The sequence below is a fragment of the Harpia harpyja genome, chromosome 19 (genome assembly GCF_026419915.1).
Source record: "Harpia harpyja isolate bHarHar1 chromosome 19, bHarHar1 primary haplotype, whole genome shotgun sequence".
In the NCBI taxonomy this organism is placed as follows: Eukaryota; Metazoa; Chordata; class Aves; order Accipitriformes; family Accipitridae; genus Harpia; species Harpia harpyja.
In genome coordinates, this window is record NC_068958.1 from 19,406,238 (window position 1) to 19,424,385 (window position 18,148).

The window sequence follows — 18,148 nt, forward strand, 5'->3', positions numbered from 1 at the left end:
ACCACAGCCCAGGTGGGATGGAGAAGGCAGCAGCCGGGTCTGGGTCTGCACCGGCATCCCCAGCTGTGACCAAAGCCCCAGGTCTGGGCTCGCTCCTCCTCGCTCTGCTGCCTCTTAAACTGAAAACCTCCGTCTCTCACCAGGGATACCTTATCAAGTGCGAGTTCTCCACAACCCCACAGCAGCGATGTTTAAGGATAACCTATAGCTCAGCTGTTCGGCCAAGGGGATGCAGTCAGGGATGACATGGTGCAGAGGAGGAGGAGGGGAACGTGTTCCCCACGGCCGAGCAAGGCACCCTGGCTGGAAAAGTCGCTCAGTCTCCCCCAGCCCTGTGTTTTTTACTCCCAGTCTGTCCTCTGCTCTGGCCTCCAGCTGCTCCAGGGCCGTCATTGCGCAGGTGATGCTGAGCAGAGACAAATTGTGGCTGGGGACGTTTCACCCCGTTGCTGGAAGGCAGCAAGGTACCTTAGGGGAATTTATACCCTGAGTTTTTGAGACTTCTGTTGCATTTTGCTGAGATTGGCCAATGGGTTCAGAAGTTGTTGACAGGGAATGCAGCACGGCTGGCCTTGCAGAGCACCCACATCAGCTTTTTTCCCTTCAGAAACCAAGCTTTTTAAAAAAAAAAAAAAAAAAAAAAGCACTTTCCAGCATAAAGCAGAGTGAAGTCAGGGCTCAGGAATCAGGGTCTTTGTTTCATCCTTGTCTTTTATCTTGGCCTCTGCCTCCCACCATCAGTTCGATCCCTCTGGTCTTCATGAGCCTGTTCTCTCCCCTCCAGTTAGCGAGAATTACCACATCCATCAATCGTTATCTCAACAAGGAGATTTTCTTCCCAACCTCCTGCCGTTTTGCTGCAAAGCCCTCCCAGCACCTTTCCTATTGCAGCCCGTGGGGCCCCAGTCACGGACTCTGCTTTGCTAATGTCCTGAAGTTATCACTGGGGACTGGTCTGGGTCTCCTGGGATGGGGGGATGAGAGTGGGAACCACCCCCTCTTGTCCTGGGGGATGCCTGGATCCCCTAAATAATATATGGGTCCTGTCTTCCTGGGATGCGTGGGCTGGTGCGGCGTGTCCGGAGCACGCCTGCCCTCGGCAAACGCTGGAGAGGATGCCCAGAAGCGGGTGGAGGGGGGCACGGGCTGTCCTTGACTCGCTGGAGGAGACAATTCGGCCCTGGCAGGAAGCTCCCTGGGACTTTTCCATTCCCCGCACCGGTCCCAAAGCACCGGGGTGTTGGTTTTCCCTGCACGAGGCTGTTGGCAGGGTCCGGGCTGGGTGGCTGCGGGCTCTGCTCCCTGATCCACTCCCCTGCTGCCCAGCTTCGGGCAAACCCTGGTCTCGCCTCATGCCTTGCCCCATGCCTTGCCCCCCATTGCCATAAATAACTTTTCTTTGCCAGTTCTGTCCCACAGCATCCCAGCTCCTCTTGCCACCTCCTTCCAGCAACGGCAGCCCCTCTGCCCTGTCCTCCCCTGCATCACCCCAGCACGTTCCCCCCACGCAGGGAGCAAAGAGCCGATGGGTTTCTTTGCTTGGAGCTCCGGGAAGCCGGTGTCCATCCCGCTCCCACTGCCATCCCCCTGTCCTCTCCCACAGGGAGGTGATAAACACCGGTGGGGCTGAGCTGGGTTGGGGGGGCTTTTGCAGGTGGTACGGTGGAAAACAGGCTGGAAAAAAGCAACAGTTGTTTTTCTGGACAGACTATTGCACAAGGGGGCTGGAACATGGCCACGTTTTCTGGAAAGCCTACCACATGGCTGGCCCCTTCTCCCTTCATCCTCAACCCTCTCGCACACGCGGCTTTGTTTTCCTTTAACACCCAAGGGTGTTTCTCCCCCCGTTAAAGCTCAGCTGTCAGCTGGACATACCAGGCGCTTGCCAACACCGGCGGCAGCAGTCAGGTGATGGCCCAAATGTCCGCAGGCTCCCCCAGCTCCGTCATTTCTCGTACTTGAACCACACCGAGAAGCAGCAAGAAACCCAGCCCGTGCAGCACCCTGAGCCCACACTCGCCGCTGAGCCCGGGCTGGCCACATAAACCCAGCAGGTGAGGTCCAGGGTGGCTTCTGCATCAGCACCAGCTGCCTTCCAGGGCAGGATGAATACAGGCAGGATGAACAAGCACTGGATTTTGGAGAGCGGGTGGGATATTATTAGGAAGGCTCCGAGCACAGCCGTGGCTTGCGGGAAGGAACGGGAGCGAGAGGGACAGCCGGCACCTGGGGGGTTGGTGTGAACCTCTGGAGCAACACGGGGTTTGCAAAAAATGAGCCTGGTGGTTTTTGGTTCTCTGTTGTGCTCGTGGCGTTGCTGGAAAGCGTGGGGACGCTCAGCAAAAGGGCAGATGGTGTTTGGTGGTGTGAAAGGCAGAAATCAGGCAGGGGGACGAGGGGACCCGTGCCCTTTCCTGCAGGGTGTGGTGGCACCGTGTCCCCCCATCCTGCGGCGCTGCTGGCAGCCCCAAGCTTGCTACCCCGGTCCCAAGGCACGTTCCCGCATCCCACCGGGAAGCCCAGCCCTCGCCAGCCCCGCTGCTGCCCCACACCATCTCCCAATGCCCATGCCAGCCCTGGGGGGTGGGCAGGGGGCTGTCAGCACCCTGCCAGCCCAAGATAATGCGACTTCTATCCTTCCCCATAGATCCTGCTGCTTCCCGCAAAGCAGCCAAATAAATCCATCAGTGCAGCAAACTGAATCTTTGCATCTTCTTCATGAGGGACGTGGGGACCAGTCATCAACTTTACGAACATCATTTTCTTTCGGGAAAGGAAACATAAGATAAAAGAGCTGAGGGTTTCTGCACATAAGGATTTATGGCAGGTTGGTTAGAGCTGGATTTCTTGCCGAGACCTGAGCTTTTCGCTCCCAGCATGGTGCTGCCCTGCAACTATTTCTGACTTTGGCTGTAGTCGAGGGAAGAGCAGGAAAGGCAGACCTGAAGGTTCATTGAGGGTTGCAGCCGCTTGCCTGCCTGTGCAAACAGCCCGAGTCTGCTTCGAGCTGTGCTGGGATGGGTGCTGAGCTGGAACTGGTAGGATTTTTCTTATGGAAAGGCGTTGTGGATTCTGGAGGCTCGAGGCCAAAGACTGAAGGGAAATGGGGCAACGGGGCTTTGCAAAACACACCCACACCTCGCTCTTGGGCTGGGCTGGTGCTTGGTGCAGGAGCTGGCTTTGGTTCCAGGTCAGCTGCCGTACCAAGAGCTGTGGATATACACATCTCTTCAAGTTAACAGCTATGTTCTTTTCTCGCCTTTTAATGAAGAAAAAAAAAAAAATTAGCAGCTCCCTGCAGTGCTTGAAACCCAATTTTGCAGCACGGTGCTTTGGGATGCTCCGGAGAGCTGGGTCCCCCAGAGGGGAACGTGCTGACCACAATATGTAAGACCTAAGAATGTGGTCCCATGCTGACAGACCACTTGTATTTAAAGTGATTTTGCCTTTTAATATCCCAAAGTATTTCTGCTAAGAGGACTCCAGGCATTTACGAGGCATGGGCTTTCTCCTAGGGCTGGGCTGTCTGCGTTCTGCCCCCATGTCAGACTCAGAGCCGCAACGGTTCTGCTTGGGACAGGATGGAGTAGGCACTAATTAAAGATTAGAGAATTTAATCTGCTTGATTTCTTTTGGCTGTGCTTAGAGTTGGGAATAAACAACCTGTTCAGCTCAGACTCTTTTGACATTTGGCCCTAAATGAGAGCAGGGCAGTGGGTAACGGTACCCGGCAATCAGTGCCCCCCCAAGCCCTGGCTTGTGCTGCCGGCAGAGCCGTGACCTGGCCGGTGCCGATCAGCCTGGCAGGTCCTCGTTACACATATACGATCGTTAGAAAATAAAGTCTGGCTCAGGCCAGCGCTGCTGCTGCGATGCACTGGAAGGGAAGGTGGTGTGTTCTGACAGTCACCGGGGAGAAGAGCCAGGGAGAGGCAGATGTTTTAAAGTATCTTGGTTTCTTTTTCTGGAGAGGGGAGCTCTCTGTATTTTCCTTCCCCAATACTTTCTGACTCATCTTCATCTGCAGTGCCTGGGTTGCTTTTTTTTTTTTTTTTTTTTTAGCTAGGGGAAGAATATTCAAGGTTTCTGGTTTTGTTTTCGAGGATACAGATTTATCTGTAATTCCGTGTATTTTTAGTGACGTAAATATCTTTTGGCATTCGCGATAACTTGAGCCAGCAGAAGTGATTTATTTTAAGAGTGTCTTGTTTCAGAGTAGCTCAGAGCAGCTCAGTAAGTGTTTGTGGTAACATTTATCTGCTCCGAACGGACAAGCTGCTTCAGAACAAAAACTAAATGAAAAGAGCCCCTTTCTCTTACTGCAAATCTTGCTCCAAGTTTTGCTTAAGAGAAAACAATAAGAGCCTTATCAAATTGTGGGTTTTTTTCCTCCAACTCTCTTCGCAAAGCCAAGGTTGCCAGAATTGTGTGTTATGTCAGCTGAGTTTCAGCCTTGGACTGTCTCTGAAGCAATAAATTCTGGACTGAAGTCATGTTGCATGCTCTGCTCCAAAGAGGTGTTATGACAAATCTGCTCGCTTTTTGCTTTTCTCCTTTTTTTTTAAGGAGGGGAGGAGGGAAAAATTTAAAAAACCACAACAAACCTACAGCTTTCAAGGGAGAAATCCTCTTTAAGAGTTGCCGCAACTTAACAAAATGCTAAATGCTTTTATTAACTTCTAGAAAAGCTCTGAAGAGCTGCTTTCTTCCCTGGCTGTAAAGCATTTGTTTAAGTGGCCTGGCTTTGTTCCCTTCGCACCGGTAAGGGCTGATAATTGTAGAGTAGAAATTCCTCTCCAAAGTGTGTGGTGACGAAAGAATAGAAAAATGGGGGGGGAAAAACCAAACACCTTGGGGGAAGGTAAAGGAGTTGCTCCGTGTGCTTTGAAGGTAGGAGTGTTTCTTCTCGTCCTTTTTTGCCTTCAACCCACGTCATCCCACTCCTCCAGGCAAAAAACAAAATGGGCACCTGAGCTGAGTGCTTGTTTGCTTGGTGGTTTAATTGCAGCAGGAGGAGCGTGAAGGGGAAATTTAAGCAGCAGAGCTTTGGCTCTTTGTTGCAGGATGAGGAATACGCTGCATTTCAGTGGTTAAAGCTCCCAGGTCGGGCTCCAAGTGCTGGCTCTGGAGGAAAGGCTGAGCCTTGCCCTGCTTGCAGAGACCCCGGAGCAGCCTGGCAGCTGGCTGCCCGCGATGGGAAACTCCAGGTTTATTCCTGGCATGAGCAGGGAGGTACCACCATCCCTCTGCTATTCTGTGTCTCCTGGTTAAGGAGGGGGTGATGGTGCTGCCCCGGCCCCAGCAAGGCTTGGGGTTGGCAGAGGTGGTGTCACTCACCCCGCAACACATCCCGGGGGCTTTGCTAGAGAGAAACAGATCTTCCAAAGACGTTATTATCTACTGCACTGGGGTTTTGCTAGCAAAAGTAGGATGCAAAACTCCCCAAGCTATGCTGAAGCTGGAGGAACAAGGAGAAAGTCACCCGTGCTAACGGGGCAGGGAAACGAGGGCTCTGCTCACCCCTTTTTGAGGGCTGCTGGAACATGGACCAGTCCTCAAAATGATGATTTTATTTTTTCCCCATCCCTTTTAGTTTGGGGTCTGGAGTGTCTTCCTCTGCTTTTACTGCCTCAGTAGTATGAAGCCAGACTGCTTCTCCAGTGTAAATATTAGCTCAGCTGCCTTTTTGTCTTCCTCAGTGGTTATGGGATTCCCCTGCCCGATGTCCACCAGAGCAAGAGCCATCCATGGGCTTCTTGCAAAGAATAAAGTGAAGGAGTGGGTGTTGCTGGGTGCTTTCAAAAGAAGCCAGGGTGCTGCTGCTGAGGCAGTATGGCACAGATGTGGTCCGTGTCCATGCTTTTCCTGCCTTACTGTTTTAAAGCCAGGGCTTGTTGCTGTCAAAATTAAGGAGGAATTTCTCTCAGGGACTAGAATCGGGAACGGATCTCTTGCTGGATGCTCCTTCGGGCTGTAGCAGAGAGCAGGGCTGGAGAGCTCAGGGGAGCCAGCGCTTGGGTGCGAACCATCTCGGTGCTGGTTTGACATGTCCTCATGCCACGTGTTAGCACAGTGGAGGAAACGCTCCTGCTAACGCTCTGGTGTTAAATGACAGGGAACGTCACAAACTGAGGTTTCTTTAGAAGGTGCAGAAAATGTTGCTAACCCCATCAGCAGTGTTAAGAGGCGAGGGACCGCCCAGGGACGTGAGCTTGCAGAGGCTTTATTAATAAATCTCCTTTGCAAGGAATGTCCTAGCTTGGGAAGGACTAAGACCATCGTTAACGCTGTCTTGTAAGGCAAACTGGGGCTGTTTCACAGCAAGGGGTGTCATTAATACAGCGTATTAATAACCTGACATTACCGGTCCAAGGAATGCCCTGATCCAGCTGCTTTGACAAGGCCGCCGCATTAACTCGATAGCTCTTCTCGATCATTCCCCTCTGTTTCTTTTGCACCCAACAGGTCTAAATTGGGTCTTTTCTGGACAGTGCCAGCCCCTGGGCACTTAAAGATCTCATCCCACCCGGCTGCTCCCTCCATGCCCGGCCCCGGCTGCGGCGGGCAGTGCGAGGCCAGGCTGTGCTCCCAGCCCTGCCGGGATGCCGGCGCAGATGGTGGCTTTGCGGTGGCTCGTCCCCCTTTCTCACACTCCCCGATACCCTCTGTTTTGCAGATACCATCGCTGAAAACCCGCAGTGGGTGTTAACTGGCCCGGCGCACTATGTCCCAAACTCCTCTTCCGATCCCCCTTCGCTGCTACTAAAGGGGAGCAAGCCCCCCCCTCCGCCTTTCACCCAGCACCATGGTGGGACAGAGCCCCCTGAACGCCAGCGAGAGCAGGACCGCCGTCCTCCTGGAGCCCTTTGTCCATCAGGTGGGCGGCCATATGAGCATGATGAAGTACGACGAGCACACGGTCTGCAAGCCCTTGGTTTCGCAGGAGCTGAGCTTCTACGAGGCGCTGCCCTTGGCCATGAGGCAGTTCACGCCCCAGTACAAAGGTAAGGGATGATGCTGGGGAAGGAGCTAAGGGCTGGAAGTGTTGTCGCGAGGATTAGTCCTGAGATTGGGATAAGGGGACTGGTGGCAGCGCGGGAGGTACCGGCTGGCTCGGTCGGGCTGGGTCTGAGCTGTGGAGCCCCATCACTAGCGCAGGTTTTGCTGAGCAAGGATGCTTCCCGGGTGAGAGTGTGCGCAGGAGCAGGTCTGTGAGACTGGGAGGGTTTCCTGGGTGTCTGTGACTGGGGGGACTCTCTGATGTCTAATAAGGGTTGAGAGCTGGCTGATGGCACCAGGACATCCTCCTCTCTGCCCATCCCCTTGCTGCCATGGTCGGCTTTGGTAACACTGGGGAGTCCCGTTATGTCAAATAGGGCCGAAATTTGTCTGTTCTTGAGGGGGACAGGCATGAGAAGACGGAGGCTGAGCACATGAACACGATATTCTCCCAGGCAGTCAAGAGCCTGGGCAGCGCAGGAGCAGGACAGAGAGAATAAACACAGAAAAAACACAGAAAAGGGGGCAGGAATAGGATGAGGTTTCCCAACAGTGTTTGCTTTGAGGATTTTGCACATCGTGGCCCCAGATAAGCTGGTCTGATGGCATGCGAATGGCGACGCTGAATAGGTGCAGGAAAGCAGGGACTAGGAGAGTCTTGTTCAAAAGAGGGTTCCCAAGATCTGACACATTATGTGCTCTGTTCAGCAGAGCTTTGAATTAACATCCCCTGATAAGAAAGGTTTTCTGTACCAGGAGCAGAGCTAAGGGTGCCTTTGCCCCACGTGCGTGGCCCCCTTGCTCCAGGCCTTGGTTTTAAAGGAGGTGAATGTCTGTGTCAGAAGCCGAGAAGTCGGTGAGGGCAAGGAAAGGGTCAGGGCTGGCACTAGCACGAGCTGGGGGAGAGATCCTTGGGGCCACCATGAAATATCGAGCCCGAAAAAACAGCCCAGGGCAAAAAACAGCCCAAGCATCACCTTTGTTGGGTGCTCCACCTTAGCCAAGCCCTGCTCCCCCCAGCGCTCCTGTGAGCACTGGTCCCGGGGAAACCAGAGGTACAGACCACTTAACTTCTTAAAAATCAAATCCAGGGAGCTGTCCTGCCACAAGTGAAACCTTCCCAGGACAGGGAAGAACCTCCTGCCTGCCCTTCTGCTTTGTGCCCCCCATCACTGCCTGGTCCCCCCTTCAAACACCTCCCCTGTCCCTAACTCTCCTTGCCCTGAACCACTTTCCCAGCTGAATTTCTCAGCTTAGCTACTGAAAAGCAGCACTTGGTGTCTGGGGGGGGGTCCTAGTACTTTTTTAAGACATCCTCCCTCTCTCCCTTTCTTATTCCCTCACTATTTCTGCTTTTACTGCCAGACTTGTGCTGCTCGTAAAGCTCATGACCCTGGATTTTTGTGAGAAGCGAGAAGCTCAGCTGTCGTGTAAAAACTTAAAATATCTTTTGGTCCTTCAGCGTTACAGAAAAGAGCTCAAAGTGTCAGCCACGATTTCGATGTGCTTCCAATCCAATCTCTCCCTTTCCCAGAAAGTCAGGGGCCTCTGCAGATTTATGGGACAATATTAAGAAGATGCTTAAGAATGAAAACAAGTCTTCCTCTAAGCAATTTTCTTTAGCCGGGGCCAGGGTTCAGTGCTGGAGAGCTGGGCCCTGCTCTGTCTCTCTAATAAAGATGTTAAGCAGGCCCAGCTTATCAGTTCAGGGGTGGCCCGGTTATTAATACCTTTTTGTCTTCCTTTTCTCTTCTGTTACAAGTCCCAGTGAGTTTTGCGATGAGGGGTAATTAAATAGCAATTCTTTTCCAATTTGGCATTGGGCACACACACATTTTTTACTCTGATTATAACTGTCCCAGCCCTGAATGCCAGGCAAATTAGAGGTGGAACATTTTCCCACGAGGGTGATGGGGGGGATGAGCATCAGGGGGAATAATCCTGAGGTCTTCATCACCCGTTCACACGTGTCTGTGTTCCTCATCTCTATTCTTAGGCTGCCGGGGGGCGGCTCGGGGACCATTATGTAATGATGACATTATGTGCAACGTTGATCAAATGTCATCATTCAATCTAACACCGAGTCGGCTGCTTAAAAAATGTCTACCGCTCGCTTAACCATTTCAGGCAGGTTGGTGTCCTTGGGACCGGCTTTTCCCCACCAGCCCCTTGCAAACCTCTGCCTGCCCCGAGCTGAGCTTGCAAGGGGATGCTGGACTTGTTTTCAAGCCCAGTTCTGCTCAGGTTCCTATTGCCCGCAGCAGTAAATAAATGCACTTGTAAATTTAAAAATAAATCCATGAGGGTAGAGCGACATAGCAAAATGCTCCTGAGGATCACTGGGATGCCACAGCATGGTGACAGCACCCATAAATACCCACTGGCTGCCTCGCTGGTGCTGGACAGGAGAGGCATTGTGGCTTTGGTGACACTAAAAGGCCAGCAAAGACAAGTACCTAAATACACCTTTGCTACCAGATAGATGTTTTCTTGGTGCAATAAAAGAGAAGGTCAGTAGCCATGCGTTATAGATTTGTTTTGCATACGTAGGTCACTTGCAGGACATACACAAAACCCGTATGGAAGCACACCAAGAAACAAATGTATTTTTCAGGCTGAGACGTAGGTTTTTGAAGACAGAGTTTTCAACAGGAAGGAGTGAGAGGATCACATTCCCTTGCAATTTAACTGCTCATTCTTGCCTTTGAAAATCTCCCCATTAATTTTCATATTAATGTAAGATACTTAAGAACTCTTAGTTTCATGCTATATATAACATTTTTAGGGCCAGATTGTCAGCACTATGTAAATCAGCACAGCTCCATTGACTTGCAGATATGTAACTGGGACAGTTTTTAAGGTTACAGGCTGCTATAGCGCCATAACTGAGGCATAGTGCTAGATTTGGAATCGAGGACTCCATTCGCCTCACAGTGACTTTTTAAAAATAAAAAGGCTTTGATTTAGGCAAAAGATACACTGGCTTTTTTTCCTGCCTACTTCCCTTGAAAATTCAAAGCAGGCATCTGAGCTGGTAGGAATTTTGCTTGCTCTCAGGTATCTGTAATATGGATTTTTTACGAATGGGACTCAGTCAAAGATCAGGTGGGTAATGTTGGAGCCTGAGGAAGACAGAGCTCCCTGTGCTCACCATCACCATGAGCAAAGGACTGAGATAGATAGCTAAAAATATTACTTACCCCCTAATTAAGGTTTCCAGCCCCCCAGCTCCCTTGGCAGAGCAGCCTGTGTATATTCCTCCCCCATTTCAGTGCAAAATTAGCTGATTTAACTGAGCCTGTCATGGCACACTGTTCGGATTAATGCTGATTTTACAGCAAAAGCGAACAGAAATGGTTGTGCTACCTGAGCAGAGGGGCTGTACAGAGGGCAGGAGGGAAGCGCATCTGACTACAGCTGGAGCTGCAGGGTTTTGGGGTGCAGGACCTGGGGAGGAATGGGCACCCCGAGTCTAACGGAGGTGGCCAGTGACTGCAGTCACACAGGGCTCCTGCAATTCAGGCAGTGAAAACCTCCCCCAGTCAGCAAAACTCAAGCAGGCAGGACTCTGCGCAGAGAGAGAGGGCAAATCCTTGTGTCTGTGTTTACTTACTATAATCTCACTTTAAATGGAGAGAAGGGAGTTTGCATATTTATTTGCTTCGGCAGATTTACTTGGGAGAACAGAGCTCCCTTGTTTGTAAAGCTGCCGAAATGCATCTCCCCGCAGTGCCCAACAGACCAAGTGAGGATACCCTGGGGAAGTTGGATAAAATCCAGCTCCACGTGTTGCTAACGGGGGCTCTTTCCAGTGATGAGTTTTGCTGGTCCAACAGCCTTGCCCGTCCTCTTTTGGACCTGCCTTACTGCAGCTAGTCTTGAAAGCAGCAGGGTACGACTCACGTGGCTGGCATCCCCTCGGAGGCCCAAAGGGCGATGCTCTAAAAATGCTTCTGCTGCCATGAGAGGCTCAGACAGGCCTGACAGAGGGCTGCAGGAGCGGGACTGTGGTTATCAGCCTTTCCCAGAAAGGTCAGAGCCGTCTGCTATGCCAGCCACGGCCATTCCTGCTCTGTCATTTGAGACTGCGGAGGCAGCCGTCCCCATGCCAGGGATGGGCTGAGACTGGGTTAAACATGTGATGGGCTGAATGGCATTTGAGCCCTGCGATTCCTGTTAGAGTCAGGGAAAATTACAATGCTAAAATACACAATGATGTTTTAAGCACTTAGGGTGGAAAGGAGTAATCTCCTGTCACGGTCCCGTTGCCCCTCGTGTGTGAACACCGGACATGTGAGGGTCTGGTCCCCGCGTGGGCTGTTTGGGTGCTGGGCTTTGGTGCTTGGGGAAGGATACGACCATGACAATGTATGGGCATCACGTATGCGGGCAGCGCTGCCAGCCCATGCCCATGCCTCTGCCCTTGCTCATGGGGGCTTTCCAATTAAAGGAAGCAGTTGGCATGCTGGTTGTCTTTGGAAAATTCCTTGTCCCCAACCCTCCCATTGCTTCCTGCCAATGAAAAGCATTTCCAACCTTGCCCTGTCTTAAAAAGTGATACCTAAATCCTTTGTCATAAATAAGCCAGGAGCTCCCGGTCCAACGCGGGGGTCTTTGCTGGGTCACTTGTGGTATAGCAGAGAGCGGAGGGATGGAGGACGAAGGAACATGATATTCAGAGGAGGCAGGTTTCAAGCCAAGCCTTGAGAGGACAGAACATTAGAAAAGCCTGAGGCTGTTTTCCAGGGTCTCAGACTATTTATTGGCACTTATTGGGCCTCAAATCAGAGTGGGATCAGTGTGAGAGGCCACCGAAGTATGAGGAGGCAGCTGTCCTGCTAAGCACCAGCCCTTTCAGGAAGGCTGGACCACCTCAGGTTGGTGCAGATGGTGGCCAAGCCTGTATGGTAACCCCCAGGTGAATCTCATTCTCATTTGGTTTTCCCCCTTTTTGTCCAGGCATCGTTTCCGTGCACCTCAAAAAGGACAGCCTCGGCAACCTGACCCTGATCGCCAGCCCCAACCTGCAGACGGAGAGCTGCGGCCGGCTGGATAACGCCATCGGCGACTCCTCGGTGACGATATGGCACAAATGCAAGTGGGCTGCCAGCACCGGCACCGGCAGCGAGCACACACTCGTCAAGTGGAGTCACACGCAGGTCACCAAGACCTTCAAAGACAGGTGAGGGTCTGTCCTGGGTGGGATGCTCCCTGCAATCTCCTCCTGGTCCTCGCCTGCCGCTTTGGGCACGGTCTAACTGGGATGGTTTTGGTTGCACAACTCCTGGTTTAAGGCAAAAAAGCCAAAAGCAATGCCCAGCCAAGCTGAAGAAAAGCAAAGCCCAGCCTGGTGGCTTCATGGTTCATCTCTTCCCCGGCTTATGGATGGAGCGGGGCAGCTTTGGCTGCCGCTGAGATGCTGTTGCTCAAATATGTGCCTCAAACTCTGCTTTAAACCTGTTTCCTCGGAGCGCAGCATGCTCCAAAAGGAGGAGAGGTCCCATGAGAACAGCCATCAAGCACACAGCACGTAATGCCCTTCTGCTGGTAACCAGCCAGAAGTAGCAGCCTCGAGGTGGTTCGATCCTGTCCTCGTCCCAGGGGAGAGCCGTCTCTGAAAGGCATTGCGGTGCTTGCAAGCACACCGCGACCTTAGGGCTTGCAGAGGCTTTCCGCACGACATCTTTCATCTCAACTGGTTCAGAAAAGACCTAGGTCAGCTATGACTGAAGGGTGCAATATTGCTACCGTGAAACTGCTGCCCTCGGCGTGATGGGAGTTACGGTTTTTGGATGAGCGAGACCAAGGAATGACCCTCCAAGGAGAACAAATCTCATCGCTCCTTCCCTCCCCTTCTCGAAGCCAGTCCCTCTAAATTGAGAATCATTCCTATTGTTGGACAATTTGCCTGTGTTGTGCCCGTTAGGTAGATAAATAGACATTCCTGGTCATTGGTGCTATGAACAGCGCTTTTCGTAGGAGTCAAGCACACTTTGAAATTAGAATGAAAGAAAATATTGGCACCCAGCAATAGCTGGTTTTCTGAAAATTACTTTTACGGAGTAACAAAGGATCTCCGCAGGTTGGACATGATGAATATGTTTCCTTTGAGAGTCCCTGAAAATTTACCTTATCAAGTTTGAGGCTCTACAAAAGAGGAGAGGAGAGAATATTCTCTCCTGGAGCTTATAAACCAAACACGTACTTTTGTGTGTTTTGTCTAGCTGCCCGGGGAAGATGCTATTGAGGACAGACCTTCAGTACCGCACAGATTCACTTTTGGAAGATGCAAATGGAAACCAGCCAGAAAGAAACAGCTACAACCCCTGGGGACTGCACTGTCACAGGCAGCACCTGAACCGCATGTCCTCCAAGCATAATGAGAACAAACTTCATCGTATCCTTTTTCCTCTCTCCCCTCCAGCATAGTCTTGGCTACAAGTAACAGCTTGTAATCAGTGTATGTTTTATTGCAGGGGTATGCATCCCTCCCCTGCCCAGTCTCTGGGAAAATACAGAATATAGTTGCCCTGTTATCTTCTCACACTGTTAATAAAAAGAAAAACAAGAAAAAGAAAAAAAACCACTTCCCATAAAGGGTATTCAGCATAAGTCAAGGATCCCCTTGGCATACATTTAAAAACACAACTATATAGGAATTAGCAGCTGCCTCGCCTTTTATTTTCCTATTACACTTCATTACCCACCAGTCATGTGAGTAATACAGTTTAACAACTTCCCCCACACCCACTGGAGTGAGTACAGCACTGAGGCAAGGTGTCGGATTGACAGCCCAGGGCTATCGTGTCACTAGAGAACAGAGCTGTTGGTGCTTTAATTGGTAGGACTGTACTACAGTAAATTAACTGAAATTGGCAGCAAGGGGCCTATAGCAATGACATGTTGGTAAAATTGGCTCAGAAAGTCTCATTACAGTTGTGAGCTATTACGGAGAGCGTCAGCAGTTGCTCTGATTTAAGACCTCTTTCAATTAGAATTTAAAAGTATTGGGTTTCCCTTAACTCATGTTCAGAGTTTCTATTGCTCGAAAATGTGGTATCAAAATACAACTATCCCTGCATCCTGGACTTAAAGATGGGAACCCGGCAGCATGGCGATGATGCCTCGGAGGAGAAGAAAGCCCGGCACATCAAGAAGTGTGAACAAAGCACCTCTGCGTCTCTGGGCGTTCGCATCTGTGGGATGCAGGTAAGATGAAGCCTCGGTCCTTTTGGTGTTTGCCCAACACATGGCTTGAAACCAAGCAGGAAATCTAAAAGGACTCTTTGTTGGTGTAAATTGAAGCAGTTTTATTCTTACCTCCCACCAAATATAGGCTGGAAGAACTGGCCCCCCTGCTGTATGTCCTGTCCTCAAACAGGAGAGGATGCTTAGGATGTAGAACATGGCACAGATAGGGTAACCCTTTCCCCGTACCCCTCTTTGACTTCTGGAGATTTGGCTGCTTTCACAAGTGGTGGCTGCATAAGCATCACCCCACACCACTGCCACCAGTATGAGCAGCCGGAACCAGTTTACCCCAGCTGAGAATCTGCCTGTACATGAACACAGATGACCCTCTCATGCTCAGCTCTTGGCTGCTGCACAAAAAAGAAAAACAAAAAAGCATCCCGTTGCCCCACTCCTGCCTTCGCAGAGCTATCTCATCCTGTCGCCGTAAGAGCGAGGGGTTTATTTTGTGCTAAATATTATGGTTCCTTTTGCTCAAAATCGCTGCCCTTCCTCCTAGAAACCGAAACCACGCATTTGTTTCACTCACACTTCTCAAGCGGGTTTCAAAATGTTGTTCTGCTGTGCCTGCAGGATAATTATGAGAATGATGATTATAAAGCACATATATAGCAGCAAAAACACTCGGTGTCAAACCCTGTGTCCCTTTCTGGTCTCCGACATCCTTCTGTTGAGCAGATTATCCTTTAAATTACAACTGGCGTGTGAGCTAATTCTAAATTCACTCCCTCATTTCTTACTCAGTGTTACCAGAGCCTCACATACAAATTTCTGTCTACATCTTGTCTCTCTGTGTTTAAGAAAACAAGATTATTGCTACCCATGCATTACATATTGCGAGAAGGTACAAAGCTGGGGTATTCCTGTACTACTGCACACTCCTACCATAGCCGGAGGGAAAATGCTGTAAATCACTAGTGACGCGGCTATGACTTACAGCTATTTGGGTTTCACAAAGGGGTAATTTATAGCAGTACAACAAGAATCTGCACTAGTGGTTTAAATTGAATAGTTTAAATCTCCAGAAAAGACAGGAGGTGGGATTCAGCGAGAAGCCTGCAGTACATTGCCAGCATTCCCAGATATTGCTAGACTCCAGAGGAGCTGTATCCCATTCCTCAGCTTGGCTCTGAACTTTTTAGATTAGGGGGAAATCTAGAGCTTTGGGAAAACTGAACAACTGAATCTGGATTGTTGCTCTCTTGCCTCAAGGTTTACCAAGCGGACACTGGCCATTTTCTCTGCAAAGATAAGTATTACGGAAGGAAACTCTCACCTGAGGGATTCAGGCAAACCTTGCACCAGTTCCTGTGCAACGGTAACCACCTCCGAACAGATCTCCTGGAGCCCATCATCCTGCGGCTAAAAGCTCTGCTTTCTGTCATTAGGAAGCAAAGCTCTTACAGGTTCTACTCCAGCTCACTTCTCATCATTTATGATGGACAGGAGCACAAGGAGAACACGGCACCCTTGGATAATCACCTTCACTTCCAAAAAACAAACTGCACCACGTCACACGGCCCTAATCCCTCCAGAGTTGATGTCCGGATGATAGACTTTGCCCACACCACTTTTAAAGGCTCCAAATGCAATCACACCACTTATGACGGGCCAGACCACGGCTATATTTTTGGCCTGGAGAATCTCATCAAAATCCTTCAGAATATCTCAGAAGGAAAATGACAAATTCTGTGAAATAGCCTGGATTTACTAGTGACCGATAGCCCTGAAAAGTACCGCATTGGGTCAGCTGTATGGGACCCTCGCAGCTGCTGGATGTCACGTGCACGGTTTGGAATGAGAGCATGGACAGCTTGCTAGGAAAGTGCAAAAAACGCTACGTGCCATTACTGAACTCAAGCGTAAAAAGCAAAGAGCTGAAAGAATCTGTTCTGCCTGCAATCAATCAGAAGATTTATTTTCCTTTCTTGTTTTACTGCTGTCCTTGATTTATTTGTGAGCCAAAAGAAAGCATTACTTGAAGGAGTCTTAATGATAAAATAGGACCTGCTCACCTCTACGCTCACGAAACCAAGCAGGCTAAGGAGATATTGTGCATTTGAGTGAGACTATTAAAATGAGCTGGCAGGTCTCAACAGATTGCAGCGTTACTTTCAACTCATGCTCAACGCTACGAGCTGAAAAAAAAGACACAGCGGGAGAGAAAAATGCACACCCTGACATTCACACTCCACACACCCAGCGCTGCAAGATGGTCAGGTGTTCTCCGTACAGCGCGGGTGTTGAAACACAGGCGTATGAGATGCTCCAGAGGTTCTGTGCTGCTTAAGGTATAAAAGCAGGGGGACCTCAGACCAAGAACTGGACCTCGCAAAGGTTTAATATCCCTGTGGGATTATAACAGGGCATGTTTCAGAAACCTTCTAAGCAAGGGGCTCCGTAGGGGCTGGAAGTATGGGAAAGCGATGATTCTGTCAGATACCAGTCACAAATAACGTTCACGTCGAGGTATTTTTGCTTAAAAAAAGAAAAAAAAAAAGAAAAAAAAAAGTCTGAGATTGAGTCAGGGACTAAACATTAAAGGTCACCTAGAAATTCTTTGATACAAATATTGTGTGTGTGTTTGAAGGAGATAATAACAAAAGACTCAAAATAATGTTTACAGCTTTTGCGGACAGATTTTATTATTATGGAACAAACATAATTCCTTCCTGCATGGTGTGGGAAACCTGAAAGAGAAGTCCTTACACAAGGAACAGAGCTACAGAACCCCATTACTGGGGAGTGGGGATATAAATAAAATTGTCTAAGTAACTCTCACCTGTTGTCTATCTCTTTTTCACTTCCACAGCATCCTTAACTTACATTATCTTTTGTTTAGGGCTGTATGTTTTGAAGAGAGTTGTTATTTCCACAGGTTTAAACACCAGATCTCAAGGGAGACTTCTTCACTTGTATTTTATTGCATACAGCTGGTGAATTGCTACAATTTATAGCCGGAAAATTTAAGTCATCTGGCCCAGCTGCATTATTTTACTTGGCCTAAAGTCCATCTGGGAAGACCTCATTATTCACTGGATATTGTTCACAGGGTTGCATTATTTCTTGCCCACAAACTCAGAGGACTATAAAAAAAGCCACAAACACTCCGCTTCAATAGTGAAAGGATTGAGTCATCACTTGTCCTGGCTCACACGCCTGCACCGTGGTCCTGTGATCAGTGCTAATTGTGGCTGTTACCTGCTCTGCTGATGGGGTTTATCCAGACCCACCTCAGCACCTGCATCACTGCTGAGCCTCTTGCGGGATTGCATGCGCCGGGATGTCAGGTCTGAAAGTGGGGAAGGATGAAGAAGGCTCAAAGCATGACACCAGCAGCCAGACCCCCTCCTCAGCAGAGCCAAACACCCCCCTTGGCTGCATGCTGTTGCTCCTGGAAAGAAAATGGCAACCTGTTGCTTGAATAGTGACAGAAAGCAGCTCGCTCCCTTCCTTTTCACCCCTTATATATGAGCATGTGATTATCAATTATTTAACCATTTGCCTGCCGAGAGGAGGAGCTCTGAGCCAGCGTACAACTTTATGCGCTCCACGTAGAGAAGGGGAAAAATAAGCAGACTTTCTAGGTTTTAAAACAGTCAGACACCAAGCATGAAGGTAGCTGTTACACACCACTGGCTGCCTGGCCCGGGCATCTGCCACACCGCAGGAGCAAGATCCCTTTGCCAGCGGCGCAAAGCGGGACGCTTGGCAGCGTAGGCAGCAACCTAGCAAATAAACGCGGCAAAGCCAGGCTAACTCATGAGCTGCCTCTCACAAACAAGAGGGCAGCCTGTGAGCCCACCGGGGGTGGTCCTCGGAGCGCTCAGGAAGAGCGGCCTTGCTCCCTAGGCCTCGACCCCCGCCCCTTTAGCGGCCTGGGCCTGGGGAGGGCCTG

At 50.2% G+C, this 18,148-nt stretch overlaps 1 protein-coding gene across 1 annotated transcript; it reads left to right on the forward strand.

The window, feature by feature from the left end:
* Positions 1-1,413: 1,413 nt before the first annotated feature.
* On the forward strand, positions 1,414-17,031 carry IP6K3 (inositol hexakisphosphate kinase 3). The gene is made up of 6 exons (XM_052815369.1): positions 1,414-2,054; positions 6,677-7,004; positions 11,959-12,181; positions 13,224-13,396; positions 14,033-14,208; positions 15,463-17,031. The coding sequence occupies exons 2-6, from the start codon at positions 6,806-6,808 to the stop codon at positions 15,931-15,933; spliced, it is 1,242 nt and encodes a 413-aa protein (XP_052671329.1). The 5' UTR covers positions 1,414-2,054; positions 6,677-6,805; the 3' UTR covers positions 15,934-17,031.
* Positions 17,032-18,148: the final 1,117 nt, after the last annotated feature.